At 42.7% G+C, this 19944-nt stretch overlaps 1 protein-coding gene across 1 annotated transcript; it reads left to right on the plus strand.

Moving 5' to 3' along the window:
* The first annotated feature begins 3596 nt into the window (after window positions 1–3596).
* Window positions 3597–4985, plus strand: LOC114773268 (epidermal differentiation-specific protein-like). The gene has a single exon (XM_028965794.1). It carries the CDS (start codon window positions 3650–3652, stop codon window positions 4667–4669), a length of 1020 nt encoding a protein of 339 aa, XP_028821627.1. The 5' UTR covers window positions 3597–3649; the 3' UTR covers window positions 4670–4985.
* Window positions 4986–19944: the final 14959 nt, after the last annotated feature.

Below are 19944 nucleotides of genomic sequence, written 5' to 3' on the forward strand. Positions count from 1 at the left end.
TGTATTGTAAGTGTTGAGTTACACAATATTGTTTTTTTCTGCAAATAATAGATCATTGACAAGATTTACAATTACATCTGTTTTTCATATAGACTCGTGTTTTGTTAAAGAAAAAACTAAACAAAAAGTATTGATAATTCTAGGTTGATTAGGGGTCTTAAGAGAGCCACACCCCAGTCAACGGTCAAAATTTTTGTTGTTTCTCATTCTAACATCTGCCTTTTGTATTGACTAAGTGTTGTGTTATCCATTATTAGGCCAATGCTTTTTGCTTTTCTGCAATCATTGGAGCATAAACTTTGTATTTACTAGTTTTACAGTTGCGCTACATTTTTTTTTCATGCAAGCCAGGGCAACTCTTGTTGAACAGAATGTGCTGATGATATGAAGTTGATTAAAGGGCTCGCAATGCCACTTGTACTGCCATATTCTTGAGAGCACCACCCCACCACTGCTGTTTGGTTACTGTTGTGTTGCCCTTTTACCGCTCTTAACAGAAGTGTTGAATAGTTTTGCAAGTACATAAATGATTTAAAGATATATCATGTCCTGATTGGTTTATCTTAATGGTATATTAGTGGGTAATACCTAGTATATAACTTGTCATCCATATAATTCTAAGGTACACACAGTATTGCGAGATGCATGCACAATAAGCACACCAAACTTTCCAATACACATATACTGTATAATTGCTTGTAATTATTCCGAGCAATGACATCAGTACAGGCATAAGTCAGTATATGTACTATGCTTTTACAAAATGGCACACCCCAGATGTTGAGACAAACCATTGTGTGAGTACTTTTACTTAAAAAATATACTTTAAAGTAAATTTAAAAGTAAGTACTTAGGACTTTTACTTAAGTAAGATTGTTGATGTAGCACTTCTACTTTTACTTGAGTACATATTTTGCAGGTTACTTGTACTTTTACTTAAGTACTAAGCTTCTGTACTTCCTCCACCACTGCACACTATTAGTGCACCATTCAAAATTCAAAGTTTGCACTATTTTACTTTGAGCATTTGTTACTCATTTCTATAATTTAGTGCTGAAGGAGCTGCTCAGTGCTGTCAAGGTCTCCTGCATAGGGTGGGAGATGTTGTCTAACAGGGATGATAGCTTATCTACCATTCTCCTGTCACTCACCACCTCCACTGGGTTCAGAGGGCATCCTTGACCAGAGCTCTCCCTCCGGATCAGCCTGTTCAGTCTCTTTCTGACCCCAGCAGAGATGCTACCTCCCCAGCAGACCACACCATAAAAGATAGCTGAGGCCACCACAGAGTCATAAAAGAGTGGGTCCTTCACCCCAAATGACCTGAGCCTCTACAGGAAGTACAGCTTGCTCTGCCGTTTCATTTAGAGGGCATCAGAGTTGTGAGTCCAGTCTAGTTTATTGCTCAGATGAACACCAAGGTACCTGTAGCTCTCCACAGCCTCAATGTCCTTACCCTGGATGTTCAGTGGTTGTAATGGAGGAAGTTTGTGCCTGCGGAAGTCTACCACCAACTCCTTGGTCTTTCCAGTGTTGATCTGGAGGTAGTTCTGCTGGCACTAGTCAAAGTCCCGAGTCAGTTATCTGTACTCCTCGTCATCCCCATTTGTGACTAGGCCAGCTATTGCAGAGTCATCAGAGATCTTGTAGATTGTAGGTGAAGTCTACAGTGTAGATGAAGATGGTGAAGAAGAACGGTGCCAGAACCGTTCCCTGTGGGGCCCATCTTACTGCAGACCACCCTGTCTGACACACAACCCTGAGTTCTCACATACTGTGGTGGGTTGGTGAGGTAATACATGTTGTGAGGTGATGATTCACTCCTGTGTTCTCCAGTGGGAGACAAATAAAAGAACACGATTCTCACAGTGCTCCCAGCGGTCTCCAAGTGAGAGAGGGAACGATGTAGGAGGAGAATGATGGCATCATCCACTCCAGTGCCAGGCTTGTAGGCAAACTGAAGTGGGTTGTGGAGTCTCAAGACTCAGATTGTTGCCTCAAGACTACAATCTGACACACATGGAACTTCTTCACCATGTCAATGAAGAGGCAACAAATCACCCCAAAAATAATTTAGGTTGGACCCTGACACCCTTCATCTCAGATTTAAGAAAGGCCTTATTTTACTTTACAAGATCAGAGGGATCATTCCCTGTCCAAACTGTGTAAGGGAAGTTGATTAACAAAGCATTGGTAGCTCTATGGGATTACTCTAGTACTTTACTCACTGCCTGGACTGCTCTCATTGCTACTGATTTAGGCTAGTTCATCGAGTCAAGTGTCAGGTCATGGGGCCACAGCACCACCAGGTGCCATCCTTACCTTGTCATAGCATGTGCTATCCTGTTCAGTGTTTACTACGTTTATGGCCCTTTATTATCTTTTTGATACATAAATATGTAGTTTAACTAATCTCTGGTGTCGCACTCAACTTTTTTGACTTAATCAATTTGAAGAAAGTCATGCCAAGTCATGTCACATGTAGCGTAAAGTCCCTGACAAAGGTCTTGTCTCTTGTGTACAAATTGACCTCAAGTGCAAAAAGTTGGGTGTTTTTTTACAAGAAAAGGCTAATTTTATTCCCAACAGCTTTTGTAATAATATTTCAGTGCAAAACAAAATGGTCAAAAAGTATTTGAATAGTGAAAGCTTGCTAAAGCCCATTGAGTCAATTTTTGCAAAGACATAAGTGTTGTCGCATTGTCATATGAGCTTCATTGACTAATAATGAATAATTAGGTCTCAGGTGTATAAAAAGAAACCCAGTACACTAGACCTTCACATCAACTGCAACTAGACCTCTGTAAACACGCCTACGATTCACCCTGAGACTAAAGTGTCGATTATCAAGAGGCTGGAGACCAGATCCACTGCTGATGTGGCAGACACCTTCAATGTGTCGCATCGTCAAGCACAGAGGATTAAAAAAAAGATCTGAAGAGACTGGAGACGGTTTTGACAAGCCCAGGTCAGGCAGACCCCGCAAGACAACTGCTCCGTTTGTTGGCTCAAAAATCCAAGGCCAGCCCATTTCATACAAGGTCAACCAGAAAAAAAGGAGTCAGGAGCAGGTGGATGGCATGGAGCATTATCATTTTTGGGCAATGTCATTTTTTTTGGGGCAATTTGGGGTTTTTGGGTAAGGCTTAGCAGCAAAGTGAAATAATCAACAATGAGGAAGCAACGTCCAACATGGCTGCCAGGACTTAATGTTGGATGATGAACTGCTTTGTTCCAGTTTGTGGTCGTTGGTCTCTTGGGCACTGCAGTGCCCCCTGTGGGCCATGAGATGACATGATCGCCATGACATAAGACCACTTGTATATATGACAGAAAATTAAAGCTATTCAAACAGAAAAAACCTGAAATAGCCCACCTCAGGTGGACACACCTGTAGCCGAACTTGAGATATGAAATAAAAAGATATTAATAGTAATAAACAAATATCTTTCAAAATGTATGAGCAGCTATGGCATCAGCTTTGATCAGGAAACGTGCAGAAAAAATATGCACACCTGGTAGGCCCTCCTAAACAAGATGATTGGCTCTGTGCAGTTCAGCCCACTCTAAGAACACTACAAATACAGCAGGAATTCTTCACACACACACTTTTGCTCTCACCTCTTGCACAACCTTCAGGAGTACGGGAATGGCTTCAAATCCTGTAAACAAGATTTTTGTGTACGAGAATCCTGACTTTCAAGGCGTGAGCCGGGAGTTCACTGAGTATTGTCCAGACCTTCGGGATGTTAGTTTTAATGACTGTATCTCCTCTGTGAAGGTCATAGGGCAGCCATGGGTGTTATACGAACACCCCCACTGTCAGGGTGCCCAGTTCTACTTTGAGGAGGGTGAATGTCGATCAGTGGAGTGGCATGAGGTAATTTCTTCACTGGAACAGGTGAAAGAAGATCTGACAAATCCTCAGATCACACTGTATGAGGATCAAAACTATGGGGGTAGGAGCATTACCCTCAACTGTGAGACAAACTTAATGTTTGGCAATTTCAATGATATGATTTCTTCCTGCCGAGTGGACAGAGGAGCATGGGTCCTGTATGAGCATCCAAACAGAGGTGGTCATTCAATTCTGGTCAGAGCTGGAAGAGAATTTCCAAGCATAGGCTGGATTGACAACCAAGTGTCTTGGGCTCGTCCTCTTAAACCTGGGAGACCCAAGATAACAGCAGAGCTCCTCTGGGACAAGAAAGAAGAAAACACCAAATCAGTCGTCATTGACTCCATCTGTGGTGTGAATCGTGGAAAACATGAGCAGACCTTCTCCTCTGAGCTCAGTCGGGAGTATGAAGGTTCTGTCACCGAGAGCTTCAACTTCAGCAATGCTACACAGATAAGTGTGGGGATGTCATTTGGGTTTGATATTGGTATAGTGAAATCAGAGGTCAATGTGAATGTGAGTAACACTTTCACCGTGGAGAAGGGGACAAGCAACACCAAGACGGAAAAGAAGGGTGTGAAGATTTCCATACCAGCCACCATCCATCCACACACCAAGCTCACTGTGAATGTAGTGAGAAAAGAGGTGGATGTGAAGGTTCCAGTCAAAATAACGATCCAGTCAGGCTACAACTCTTCGACTGAATACGGGGAATACAGGTGCCAGGCTGGTAACACGATCTTGGCTGAATACCAAGAAGAGGACATTTAAGGCTGCAGTAAAAGTAAAAAAAAGAATTATAACCATATCATATACACAGCAAACTAAATACTACTTACTAATAAAATACAGAATTCTTACTTTGTAATCTTATACGCCATAACCTATAGAGCATTTCTTTGTTTCATTTTTCCATAACTAAAATGCTTAAAATGTAAGTCTGTCAGTCTTGATATATTGGTGTACCTCTTGTGATTTGGTGAAACTGGTGTGATTTTATCCCATATGTTAACCTCAATGTATTACTGAAAGTGAAGCGATAATCATTGTGACAATTATTATTAAATGATTAGCATTATTAAACTAAGCATTTTTGTTTTTGTTGCATCAAAAACAAAATACCCAAAAATTATGTATATTCTGGATAAGCAGATTTGCAATACCTATGAGAATCATGAGATCAGAGTGATATATTATGGAATAAAACACATATGTATGTACAGATTAAAGAAATGAAAACAAACATTTAATTTCTGGAATGTCTGGAAACGTCATAACTGCATTGTCTTTTTAGACATCAGAAGCATTATTGTCTTCACAAATTTCAGAACAGTTAAAAAAAAAAAAGCCTCGTTTACATTTAAAATGAGACACCAGTGGTTTAACACACGAGGGGCCCATTTCAGAAAGGAGTTTACAAGTGAAAAATGTTAAGCCTGAAATGAGAGAAACTCTGGGTTTTCCGTTTCAAAGTGGCAGGTTTGTCAAACTCGAGAAAGCAGGGTAAGTCAAGCCTGTTTCTGAAAAAGAGGTAACTTTTACTTAGAGTCAGTTACCGTGGTAACTTACTCTGTGAACCTAACCTGGTCAGGAACCTGTTTTATTCTCTAATCTGTGAGTTTCTGTTGGTCTCCTCCCCTGTTTTAAAGATGAAGCAGTTAAGGGAAATGCATGTACTTTTTTGGATGAGGAGACTGTATTAATTCGAAGAGAATTACATTGACGCCGGGCAAGGATTTTGAGACCCAGAGTGGATTTCTTTTCTTTTCTCCATACATTTGTGTTTGAGCGTTACCGTTTTACGTTGCAATCAATTACATAAATCCATAATCTAATCCGTTCTTAGATTACTAACATTACCCATTGTGGCCGCGCTCTTACATCCGGGCAGATACTATGTGCAGCTTTACGTTTCTTTGCTAGGGGAAGATTACTGTAGATTATTGGGGATGCTGTGCATATTAGTAAGGCCACTGTATGCAGGGACACAATGGTAGTAAGTGGGATTTGAACCTGGGTCTCCTGGTTCATAGGCAAGTGTCACTCACTAGGCTTCTACCACCCACTGATAAATGCCTTAAATGTAAATAGATAAAGTGTATCCAAGTATTGCTCCCATGAAGCCTGGGCTCTTGAGCTTTTGTGAGCTGCAGGCTGTGCTTCGGCACCTGTCAAGAGAAATTAGAAAGTTCCACACCTACATCAAAAAAAAGCTCACTCCCAGGTTCACGTGAAATCAGAGCGTGCTGTAGATGTGAAGGTGGTGGAAGTAAAAGAGATCTCCGTACTGACAGAGGTGACTGCATTAGTCCAGAAACTGGCTCTCAACCAAGAGGAGCAGATGGATAAACTGTCTGTCTGTTTATTAAATTAATGAATTTCATGTCATCATATTGGAGATCTTTCTGGTATGTTTTCTGTCTATATTATGAGCCATTTCTTCAAGTTGTGGGAGACTGTTTTCTGTTTGCAGAATATAATACTAGAATAGGCATAAAGACAACTTCTGGCCCACAAGGTGGCATCACAGTCTCGTTTTTATGATTAACTGCCTCACCTATTTCTTCTGTGTCCTGATCGACCTGCTTCACCTGCTTGCATATAATTGAATTGAGCAGATGCACTACAGCACTTCTTAATCACCACAAAATGCTTCTCTTGCTCTTGTCCTGTGTCAATTTTTTAATTTTCAATGATGTTTGACATCATAAAGGCTTTTGAAAAAGCTAGAGCAATTACACATTTTCTGTGTTAATTGTGGAATTGACCTTTACAGCTGAAATCACAGCCTCTAAGAATATGTTCAGTTGAAAAACTATACAAATGCCCCACCCAAGGTTACTATAATTATTATTACTTACAGCAGTAATGTTGTCAGCTTCATAAAACATACAATTGATAGTTTAAAACAGTGGTTCTCAACCGCTGCAAGTAGGTGCGAGTGGACCACATGATGGGAGGCAAAAAAAAAAACTAATTTATGATCTTTGTTTGGATTCATCAGATCTATTTTCGCTGCTAAAATAGACCAAAACAGTGATTATTTCATCAAAAATGTAAGTGACTATTATTAACTTGTTTGTCATATGAAATCAGTGTGAAATTAGTGAGGTGATGGTAAATTAAGTGGTGGTCAATTGTCAGCTCTCTTGGTCGAACTGTATTGTTAACTGCATAAAACAAATAAACTAATCAGAATATAGGCTACAGTTAAAGCTTTCCTTTAGTTTTTGTGAAACACACGCAGCCACGCACACACAAACATGTTTAAATACACTTATGTTGGTAATAAATGAATAACAATAAATTGTTGTAACAGTAATATATGCAAGTTTTGTTTTACACTGTAAAAATGTAATGATTTGCCAATGCAAAGAGAGTACCGGCACCTTTTCTTCCCACTTCAAGCACTGATTATAACACAAACAACTCATCCTCCTGGCAACTTTTTTGTCAAAAGCGACAATCCAGTGACTTTTACTGGTGTTTTTGGAGACATTTGTGGTGTTTGGAGACTCGAAAGCATGAATCACGCAGTTATGCATGGATGGTGCACAGGCAATGACGGGGCGTCAGCGTGGTCTAGCTGCTCGCGTTCAGCACGTAGCTCCACTTGTGAAATTGAAGTGCCCACATTGCATGGTTTATTGCGAAGCACTTCTTTTTGACTCCGTGCTTAACAAATCCATGAAAAAAAGTCTCATCAAATCACAGCCACTTAACACTCGATTGTTTGGGGTCCTCTGCCAGCCTTTATGTGCACAGCAAATGAGCTTTAAATTAATATGCAGGAACATATTATTGAGCTGAAGAGTGACAGAAGACTGAAGGAAGTCTTTAGCTCCTGCCCTATTTTGTCATTCTGCGCAGCCTTGATGCTGGAATATCCTGAACTCTGTGACGTCATCTTTAAGATTCTCCTTCCTTTTGCGTCAACATATTTGTGTGAGGCAGGATTCTCAAAAATGACTGCACTCAAAACTAAATACCACAATCGTGCACAAATCGAGGATGATTTGAGGCTATGTTCATCAAACATTGAGCCAAGAATTGAGGATCTTTGCAAGGCAAAGCAGGCTCAGGTCTCTCATTAACAACACCTACCTGCAAGCTTCTGTAAAAAATGCAGATGATGCCTACTATTAGGCCTAGTAATAACAACAATAATAAAGCATAAATTAATATCAGATATAATTCCCAATTATAGCAATAGCCTAGTGAAGATAATAGACCTATACTGATGGTGGTAAAAATAATAATCATAACAACAATAAAGCATGTAACCTCATATAATTATATAGCAATAGCCTAGTATTGATGATAGGACTACCTACCGCAACTGATGATAATAATAATAAAATAATAATAATAATAATATGGGCCTAAAAATAATAGCACCGCACCCAATCTATCTATCTATCTATCTATCTATCTATCTATCTATCTATCTATCTAGACAGGAGACAATGTAGTGGTGCCGTGTTTTACAGTTTACCCGCAATTTAATTAGCGAAGCTGGAGTTCGCTTAAGCCTGCTGAGTTAAAAGAACAAGTGGTTGCACACGTATTTTAGTTTTACTGATTCCGGAGATGAAAATCTTTTCATGCATAAAGGTGCATAGCGAAAGGCGGAGGTTCGGCGACTTTCTGGAAAAGTAGCAATTACTACACAGGACAGAAGTGCACGTATTTCTGTGCACGTGGCGGAGGCCGGGAAAACCCGCACGGCAGCAGACGGCACGGTGCTGCTGAGGCCTTGGACCACGCGAGGAGCGAGGACTTCTGATGCATAAAGGTACATGAAGAACTGCACCGACTACAGGATTATTTTGCAGACGGCGGAAGGGCCATCGATCGTGGGTACAGTACTGGAGGAAGTTGTGAGTAGACTCAACACACATATTCTCCACCAGTTTGAGCTCCACCAAGCGTGCCAACGATAATAAAAGGTACCTAGACTGTGTGAATATTTAAAACTCGGGTATTTTATATCAAAGGCTGGTTTAAATGATTCACACTCACTCCCAAAATTCCAGCTCTTCTCTGTGTGCTTGTGTGTGTGCTTAGGCATATCAATTCATATTACATTTCTATGATTTTAGTTTACAATTAAGAGCTTAAAATATAAATGCATAATGAGTTGTGGATATTTATCTCATCAGTATTCTTTTCATTGCAGTCCACAGGTGATGAATGAGAAAACCTTCTGTCAGTAGGTTTGGGCTATGAACTCTGTTCAGAGTTCAGGTTATACAGCCTGTTAATAATGATGAAGAGATTTTAACCATAAGCTGTTCTGTGAATTGTAAGTTTTGTAAGAATTGTAAGCTATGGGTTGTCTGTGTAAAAGGAAGCTTATATTTATTGAGCTACATCCTAACTTCCTCAACCTTGGGGTGTGATAGGAAGGCTTTTGAAATAAAGTACAGGCTGACATGCAGTAAGGTCTGTAGGAAAAACTGAAAGTCAGTCAGCATTCCAACGTTTCCCATCAATTAACACAAAAGAACAAAAGCCAATTTATCTCTGCGATGGCAGTGCATCCGGAAAATATTCGCAGCGTTGTGTGCATGTGAGGATAGGAGCTCATCGAAAGGGCATATAAAGTTTTAAACTGAACTCGCATGGAAAGTCATGCTCTGTGCTTGCTGCACAGGCCCACAAACATACAATGGGATTCAAAATATGCCATATTGAATGCTGAGCTGAAGTCAATAAACAGCATTCTGCCGTAAGTGTCTTTTTTGTCGGGGTGGGAGAGGGTTGTGTGAAAGCAGTTTGGCTGGTAAGCGAACTGAAACGGTCCAGATTCTGTGTCTTCATGTGCCTCTCAAAGCATTTCATCATGATGGGTGTGAGTGCTATGGGCTGCTAATCATTGAGGCAGGACACAGTTGATGTCTTTGGCACTGGGATGATGGCAGTTTTGAGGCAGGTAGGCACGACGGCTGAACTCAGCGATGTGTTGAAGATATCTGTGAAGATGTCTGTTAAGATTGATATTGCTTGCCTGATATGAAATTGAAGTGATTGTCATTGTGAGACACTGCAAGCACAGATATGATTGTCCATCAAAATGAGGAGATAAGATCACTTTTACATTCTTAATAAACACATTAAAAAACATACACAGTTGCAAAGTTAAACACAATGCAACCTTTAAATTTGATTCAGATTTTATGTCTTATACACAATCAATCATAGTACACCATGCAGTGAAATGTTTTTTAAAGTAGGACATTGCAAAAACAGTACAACAAAAAAACAGTAAGGATAAACTTGTCACACGAACCGGGATCAGAACAAGAGAGACGTGTAAGAGGAGACGAGACACCGCGGTGCGGCGGGACGCAAGGAGGCAGGTAAGTTCCTCCACGTTAATCTGCGAACGCGTACGGTGTGAGCCACCAACACCACACTGATGTTGTCGTTCGCGTTTTAAGGCACAAGACAGGACCAGTGGGGGTGATGAAGGCTGTCTTCCACTCGTCGCCCTCTCGGATGCGAATCAGGTTATAGGCCGAACGGAGATCCAGCTTTGTAAAGTACTTCGCTCCCGAGACGGCGTCGAGGGCGGTGTTGGTTAGGGGAAATGGCGTTTTTTTTTTTATAGTGATTATGTTGAGTCCACGATAATCCACGCACGGTCACAGACCACCATCCTTCTTGGTAACAAAGAAGAACCCTGCCGCGGCCGGGGAGGTCGATGGGCGGATGGTGCCGTTCTGAAGCACCTCCGCCACAAACCGCTCCATGGCCAATTGCTCTGCTTTCGAGAGGGAGTAGAGATGTCCTTTCGGGGGAGTGGTTCCCGGTAGCAGGTCATGTCGCCTGGTCGATGGGGAGGCAGCTGGGCAGCTTTGGCTGGGCTGAAGACGGTGACTAGGTCATGATAACAGGAGGGGATGTTGTCCAACACTGGACGGGTCGGCTCTGGGTTTGAGGTGGCAGACGGGGAGAGCTGTGGCAGAAGGCAATGGCGATGGCAGTGCGCTCCCCACTCCAACACCACGCCACGCCGCTGCTGCTTTTCTTCCTGAGGCAGGGTTGTCCGTCCCAGGTGCATGGGTTCCCCCCTATGGTTCCGGAGGAGTGACGGTGGGCTGAGGTGGTGAGAAAGGCGGTCGGGGAGTCCGGTGCCGGGTTGGAGTGGAGGCCGCAGTTTTCGGGAGTGCCAGCGATCAATCCTCAGCGCGAGTTGTATGAGGGCCTCATACGTTGCTGCCATTTCCCGGCTTACCATCTCCCCACGAATTCGCGCAGGCCAGTCCTTCAATATAAATCATCCGGAGGGCGTGGGCGTCCAGCAGAGCTTTTGCAGCCAGGGTCTGAAATCGTGCGGTGAACTGGCTGACAGATGAAGAACCCTGGCGTAGATGGTAAAGCTGTGACGCGACGTCTTCCACACCGTCCGGACGGCAAAAGGTGTTTTTTAATTCCTCCACGAATTCGGAATATGACATGGATGCTGAGTTGGGGGAGCTGATTAGCGTGGCCGCCCACTCCGCCGCGGGACCAACGAGCAGGGTGAGTAGGAGGGCGATTCGGGACCGGGATCTGGGGTAGCGGCGAGGTTGCAGCTCAAAAACCAACGAGAGAGTGGTGAGGAGCGCCTCGCCGCTACCCTCGGTCCCGTTCCAGCGCTCCGCGAGCGCCAAACTGGGTTCGGGAACCGCGGGGGGACGAGGGCTCTGCGCAGCGTTCGTCGCTTCATGCACTCGGTGGGCTGCCGCAGGAAGCGAACCTCCTGTGACAGACATTCAATGAGATTCTCTTGCCGCACTACTCGATCACATAAAGCAGCGAAATCTGAAGCGCGTACGGGCTCGGTCATTCTGTCACACAAACCGGGATCAGACAAGAGACCTCGGTGCGGCGGGAAGTTCCTCCGCGTTAATCTGCGAACGCGGACGGCGTGAGCCACAACACCACACTGATGTTGGACAGGTACGGTCGTACTTTGGTTGAGGGTTTCGGAGCCGAGTCTAATGACGTGTGTCATGCAGCTGGCAGCTGCTCTCTAGCCAATTTATAGGAGTCACGTTACCTCGTTTCCGTGTTGCTCCAAGTCACATGATGGAATGACAAAAGCCAACAAGACATACATTTAAGCATGATATGGAGTGCAGTATTAATGCGAAAATAAATGTGATTGTCATGGGTGGGCTGGACATGGCGATGAAGGAGGACGCATTCGCACGATTTCACGCGACAGGGGGTTTAATACAAACTACAAGCGAGACAAGGGAACATCAACACGCACAATGACCCGACGATGAACAGACACGAACAGGATAGTTTTATACAATTATACAAATATACACCAGGTGAACACGATCAGGGAACATTACACGAGACGAACATGAAACTCCGGTCCGGACTCCGGATCCGGAGTAACCCCTGCCGGTCCGGATCATGACAGTGATATGGATAGTGTCACAGTTGATGCACTGATGAAAAAGTGTGTGAATGAGGAGATAAGATCACTTTCACATTCTTCAAGCATGCAGAAACCTGTTTTTTATACTAAAATAACATACACAGTTGCAAAGTTATATACAATGCAAACTCTAAATTAGATTCAGAGTTTATGTCACCTACGCCATAATATGTTGTATGTCATGCAGTTAAATGCTTTTTGCAAAAAAAAATAATGTAATATGGATAGTGCAGATTTTAAAGCACAGCGCATAGTTATAAAGGGTGGAAATACAGAGACAGAGACCGGATCTGCACCTGCACCTGAGTAAAGTAAACCTTTGAAAGTTAACCTTTTCATGTGATGTAAATGGAATTGTCTGCTGACCTCTGAGACAAGCACAGTGGGATGTGAAGCAGGAGCAGCTAAGTACTGTTGTGTTTCAGACATGCAGGATGGTGCTGGAGTCTGTAGTGGTATTCTTAACCTGGGAATATTGATGAATATAATAGATTCAGAGGAAATAACTGAACAGGATGAGCTTGGGCATCTTGTATTGGGGCTGTGGTTGAGGGGGTATGTATATGTCCAGACTGCATTGTCCCTGCTGTTGGCAGATGTTTTCCATTTTCATATTCACTCCCTTGTCGCATGTTATTGTCCACTGCAGTAGGGGCTCTGATCTGATGTTCCAAGTGTCTTGGTGGAGTGCCAAATGTCTGTGGCATTTGGTAGAGGTACAATATCAGGGACCTTCTGGTCATTAAACAACTCTTTTTCTTCATTCAGAAAAGAAGAGATATGTTCAAGCTGCTCTTGGTGGCAGTCCTGTCTTTCCTTATGCTGTGACAGCTGATTAATGAAACATACGATCTGCACTGCTTCCTCTCTGAACAGAGAGCTCTCTCTGCTCCTCTCTGATTCAAACTCTGTCTGAACAGACTTCATAGCCCAACCCTAATCATGACAGCAAGACTTCCAAGTCATCACCTGTGAACATTCCACCTTCCACCAATCAAAGCAGTGTGTATTGCTCTTATCAGTTACACACCTTGTGGGAACATGGAGATAATTTTTTACTTTTTTTTAAGTCTGGCCAGTGTTCACTTTTTTCAATATGGAATGGATGATCTTGGCCAAGGAGAAGTGATCACCAACACAGATTTCGGCAGATTTGAGAACAATATTTGAGATTTATGGATCTTTTGTGTATGAAGAAAATGTTTCAGACCTTTGAGTTCAGCTCATGGAAAACGGGAGCAAAAAGTGTTGCATTTATCGGTTTGTTCAGTGTACTTTGGACAGAGAGCCACAGAGGCAGGACTGAGCTGCTGGAAGTACACTGAAAAAAATTAAAGGCAGGCTAAACTTAAAATATAGTTTTAAGATTTAAATATATGATTACAATATGCTTAAAATATTAGGTGTTTACTGTTTTCACTGTGAGAAAAGTGATGCACTGTGAATATTTTCCGGATGCACTGTAATAGCCTGTCACGATCCGGTCCGAAAAGGGGTTCACTGTTGTCATGTGTAATGTTCCCTAATCGTTTTCACCTGTGTAAAATGTATAAAGCTGCCCTGTTCGTTTCTGTTCGCTGTCAGGTCTTTAAAGTTATGTTCCATGTTCACCAGTGTCAACGTCTCGGATGTCTCCCCTGGCTTGTACTTCACCATTAAACCCCGGTTTCGTGATGTCAGGTGATTGCGTCCTTCATTCCTCGTCTTCTCGTCACTCTTCGTCCTCCTCTCTGTACACCCGCCTCATCATGCCCGCATAGTTGTGACAAATTGGTTTTTGTTCTTTTGTGTTAATTGATGGGAAACGTTGGAATTCTGACTGACTTTCAGTTTCTCCAGAAAAGGGAGAGTTTCCTACAGACCTTGCTGCATGTCAGCCTGTACTTTATATCACAGGCCTTCCTATCACACCCCAAGGTTGAGGAAGTTAAGATATAGCTCAATAGATATAAACTTCATTTTACACAGACAACCCATAGCCTTTGATAAAAACGTACGATTCACAGGACAGTTTGTGGTTAAAATCTCTTTGTCATTCTTAACAGGCTGTATAACCTGAACTCTGAACAGAGTTCATAGCCCAACCCTACTGACAGAAAGTTTTCTCATTCATCACCTGTGGACTGAAGAGAATGAAGAGAATACTGATGAGAGAAATATGCACAACTCTACATGTTGTAACATGACTTACCAGGACCTTAGGACATTCAAAGCAGTGTGTATGACTGTTATATTTTATACATGTTGTGTGAATGGGGCAGTGGTGGCCTAGCGGTTAAGGAAGCGGCCCTGTAATCAGAAGGTTGCCGGTTCGAATCCCGATCTGCCAAGGTGCCACTGAGGTGCCACTGAGCAAAGCACCGTCCCCACACACTGCTCCCCGTGCGCCTGTCATGGCTACCCACTGCTCACCAAGGGTGATGGGTTAAATGCAGAGGACAAATTTCACTGTGCTGCTGCGTATCACATGTGACAATCACTTCACTTTCAAAGAAAGATTTCAAAAGAAAGATGAATGAAGAGATAAGATCACTTTCACATTCTTCCAAACCAGGCAGCTTTCAAGCATGCAGAAACCTGTTATTTTATACTAAAATAACAAAATATCAAAGTTATATACAATGCAACCTCTAAAAGGTTATATATTTATTAAGGGTGGAATTACAGAGACCAGATCTGCACCTGATGCAGGGCCAGAATGGACTGAGGGAAGAAGCTCTTCCTCGTTCTTTCTGTTTTGGCTTTAAGGGAGCAGAAGTGCTTTCCTAACCTCAAAAGAGAAAGAGTCCATTGTCAGGATGACAAAAAAAAATTCTGGCAGGTGCAAAAGCTGAAAGAATCAAAGTAGGATAGATGGTACAAGTACACCAACCTTTACATGTGACTAAAAATATTTTTAAATACAAACCAAGCATGAAGTCAATGGAATTGTCTGCTGACCTCTGAGACAAGATTGTCTCAAGGCACAAATCTGGGGAAGGTTACAGAAAATCTTTTGCTGCTTTTAAGATCAGTGGCCTCCATCATCCGTGAATGGAGGAAACCAGGCACTGCTGATCACCAGACCAATACCATCCCTCCAGGAAAGCATGATGGTGGCAGAATCATGCTGTGGGATGATTTTCAGCAGTAGGAACTGGGAGACTAGTCAGGATAGAGGGAAAGATGATGGCAGCAATGTACAGAGACATCCTGGATGAAAACTTGCTCCAGAGCACTCTTGAACAGCCCACAAACACAAACAACCCATAGCTGTTGATAAAAATGTACAAGTCACAGAACAGCTCATGGTCAGTGTTGGGGAGTAATGGAATACATGTACCGGCGTTACGTATTTAGAATACAAAATATGAGTAACTGTATTTCGTTACAGTTTAAATGAGTGGACCACGCAGCGTGTTCTGTGTTCTGTCGAAACATGCTGCCTATCAAGTTGTGCTTCCTAGCAGATCTGCGCATGCGCAGTTCGTCATGTTTGTGCTCTGTTTAAGTGCCCATAAATCCATGCTACCCCTGAAATTGTAAATAAATATGATTTGATTCACTATTACACCATGCTCTTTATACTGTTACAGTGCACATGGACTGAGTGTGTGTAAGGTGACACGCCTTCACCCAGTTTAACCTCGCCGCTCGGAGGGTGGAACGGAGACGGCTGTAATTGGCCGCTTTCTGCCATGAGGAAGGTCGGTCCTAATCAAAAAGAGGGTAATTTTTCTTGTGCAAGGCTACTTTTTATTTTAACTAAGTGATGTAATATGTTGGTGACCATAACAGTAAATACTTTTCAATGGCATATTTTATGTTTCTCTTCCACTTTTCAGCTTTATAAATAAAGAAATGGTTGGTGAAAAACAGGGATTTTTATTATCTGTGATTGCAACATTCATGTAGTTGTAAAAAGCATGACAATATATTAAGTAATCCAAAGTATTCAGAATACATTACTCACATTGAGTAACTTAACGGAATACGTTACAAAATACATTTTGGGGCATGTATTCTGTAATCTGTAATGGAATACATTTCAAAAGTAACCTTCCCAACCCTTCTTATGGTTAATATCTCTTCTTCAGTATTAACAGGCTGTATAACCTGAACTCTGAACAGAGTTCATAGCCCAACCCTAATCATGACAGCAAGATTTACAATTCCTACTATTCCACCTTAGGACAATCAAAGCAGTGTGTATTGCTGTTATCAGTTACACACCTTGTGGGAACAAGGAGATAAGATCATTTCTTATCGAAAAAAAAAATAGTTTTAAGTTATAAATATACCTTTACAATATGCTAAAATATTAGGTGTGACAGATTACTTCCATTTTTATCCTGTTTAGGCTGGTTTACTCTTTTCATTGTGAGATACAGAGATAAAGCATCAAAAATTAGCCCAGCAGTAGATAAGTTAAATTGTCAATAACATCTGGGGTCATTCATTCTTTGTCGCTGAGAGAATCATTTCAAGTGGCCACCACCAGCACAGGAACCACATGGACAAGAGCCACTGGGACAGATTACAACACAGCAAGGTAATGGCAGGCTTCTTGTCTGGTCAACAGAGGATTCTGCATGAAGGGCAGAGACAGTAGATGAACAGAAGGGGCCTGTCATGTGCACCTCCAGTCAACTGTCATGTACACCTCCAGGACCTCTGTTAAGCCCCCAGTGGTTCTACTTTCCATTCAACCAAATCTGCTAAGTGCTACAAAGTAAAAAAAGCTAACAAAGATAAAACCAACAAGGGTATGCTCTATCAAAATCGTGAATTTTCAGAGGACACAATTCATTGTGTGCACCATGTATTTCATTTAATCACTTCAATAAAAAAAAAAACGAAAAAAAAACGTTAAATATTTTAAATAATATCAACCTAAATAAAACAAACTTTTGCCACCAATTCCATGGGAGGTGCTGCTCGTGTTTTCTGTCTCTGGGACGTCCGAGGAGGACCCACACCCATATGTGCGGTGTGCTTTTGACCTCTTCTCCATATTAAATTTTTCTGCGCCAACACAGGACAAGAAGGCGAGAAACAGCTCCCTGGGTAATCTGGAGGGGGCTAATACAGTGTTATTGAGATTCCCTGCAGCTTCATGCTACTGCACCACTCACACTTGCCATACATCCTTGCACCAGATCACTTGCACTATTGGGTTGAGCATCTAATCTGAGGACCACATGCATCTAATCCTACTCCATGCACCACACCTGTGCACAGTCTGCTCACACACCTTTAAAACTCTGGTACACCCGTTAATGACTGTCTGAATTTCAACTGGTAATGTGGCTGAGTGGTTCTGTTGAAAGTTATATTTGTTTTGTGACTAAATTTTAGTCTTTGACAAAACTGCATCTGGGTCCTGTGCATTTGCTGCTCTCCCCGTGACATTACACTTCCTTTGTCCCAGTCTTCAGTCCACTGTGCAACCTTGTTTTGGCCTCCGTTTTTAAACAGGCATAAGAAGACAGCAGCATGGTCCATTAAGACAAAAATCAGATCTGTAACGGACCTTAAACAGTGTAGCTGTGAATTAATTTCTTTTTACCTCTATGGGGGGGTGATTTTTAGCCTGTTGGCCTGTTTCCGGTAAGACGATGGCGCAACAGCTCGCAATGGTGCTTTTTTGTACACTAGAAAAAGACACATGGACATCAGGGAAAACAAGGACCATGTCTATCAGAAACAATTCTTCCATCTTCATCATTCTGACCTACAGATTGACTTTCCGGACTTTCAAGGACAACTGCATGCTAGTCTAAGAGCTGATCCCAGTTAACCGGCTCTCCAGTCCGTCCTATTATCCAATGTCTCTTCCCTGAACAATAAACTGGACTACATCAAACTACAGCGGAATATAGAGAGTGCTGCGTCGTTGATTTTACTGAGATGTGGCTCAGCTCAGCTTACAGCGTTTTGTGCCGACAGGAATGCGGCGTTGTGCGGCCCGCGGCGGCGGTGCCAGAATGGTGCCAGAACTCTGTGCATCGCTGGTGGACTTTGTGACTGATATGCAGACCTTTTTATCTACCAAGGGAATTCACCTCACTTTTCATTATCAAAGTGTACATTCCACCCAGCGCTAATGCGAAGGCGGTGCTCAAGAATGATAATGCTCCATGCCATCCACCTGCTCCTGACTCCTTTTTTCGAGTTGACCTTGTATGCCCTTTTTTTCACATCTGATGTTGCTGACCTTTCACTCTGTCCCTGTCCCTGCCTCGTCCTTGGATGGACCTGTTTGGTGCTCCACTGACTCATGCTGCCTCTACTACCCACCAAGTTCCAGTACAGCTATGCCATGGTAATGCCAGCTCTCTCTGCTTCCTCTCGTACCGCAAACCCTGCCAATGTTTAGAGACGCTGCAACCAACGGTGACAACATCATCAAATTGGAGGCGTACACGACATCAGTAAACAGCTACATCAGCAAATGCACTGATGACATTACAGTCTTCAAGTCCATCACCACATGATCAAACAAGAAGTCATCCACAGGTATGTGAACTGGACTGAAACAGGACTAAAAACTGTGACAGTGACCCCTGGATCTTGGACTTGTTGAGAGTCCTCAGTCTGTTCGGATCAAGAACAGCATCTCCAGCACCACCACACTGAGCACTGAAGCTCCTCAGGGCTGTGTGCTCAGTCCAATGCTGTTCACCCTGTTCACCCACAACTGTGCAGTGATGCACAGCTCCAACCACATCAAGCTTGCCGATGACAACCGTGGTGGGTCACATCAGCAAGAACAATGAGTCAGCATAAAGAGAGGACAACGACAAAACGTGGACAAAACAAAGGAGATGATTGTTGACATCAGAAGACAATAGAGGGACCACTCACCACTGAACATCGACGGACCTTGTGTGGAGATAGTCAAGAACACAAAGTTCCTCTGTGTTCATCAAGAGGAGAACTGGACTCTCAACACCAGCTCAACAGCCAAGAAAGCTCTGCAGCATCTTTACTTGCTGCGGAGGCTGAGGAAAACCCATCTCCCACCACCCATCCACACCACCTTCTACAGAGGGACTCTTCAGAGCATTCTAACCAGCTCCATCCCTGTCTGGTTTGGGAACTTGGGAATTGTAATACAAGGCCCTACAGTGCATAGTGAGAACAGCTGAGAAGATCATCAGAGTCTCTCTTCCCTCCATAATGGATATTTACTACACACGCTGCATCAGGAATGCCACCAGCATTGTGAACGATTCTACACACCCCTCACATGCACTCTTCACCCTCCAACCATCTGGGAAAAGGAACTGAAGCATTTGGGAAGTCACTGCCAGTCTGTGCAACAGCTTCATCCCACAGGCCATCAGACACCTGAACACACAGGAACTTTTGACTCTGACACACACACTACCTCTGTTATATTGAGTGATATTATCCATCTGTAATATTATCAAAATGCAATGTTTGCACTATTTTACTTTGTGCATTTATTACTCATTTCTATAGTTTAGCGCTGTGTGTCTCATTGTTGTCTACATGTTTTAGTTTAAAGCTACTCTTGCACTGCCTGTGTCCCCTGTTTGCACTGTAGCACAGTTTGTCGCACATGTGCACTTTGTCACTATGTAACTTTTTCATTGTTCAA

The sequence above is a fragment of the Denticeps clupeoides genome, unplaced genomic scaffold (assembly GCF_900700375.1).
Source record: "Denticeps clupeoides unplaced genomic scaffold, fDenClu1.1, whole genome shotgun sequence".
Taxonomy (NCBI): Eukaryota; Metazoa; Chordata; class Actinopteri; order Clupeiformes; family Denticipitidae; genus Denticeps; species Denticeps clupeoides.

Coding starts and splice junctions, on each gene's coding strand:
- LOC114773268 (XM_028965794.1), top strand. CDS start 3,650: ATGGCTTCAAATCCTGTAAACAAGATTTTTGTGTACGAGAATCCTGAC.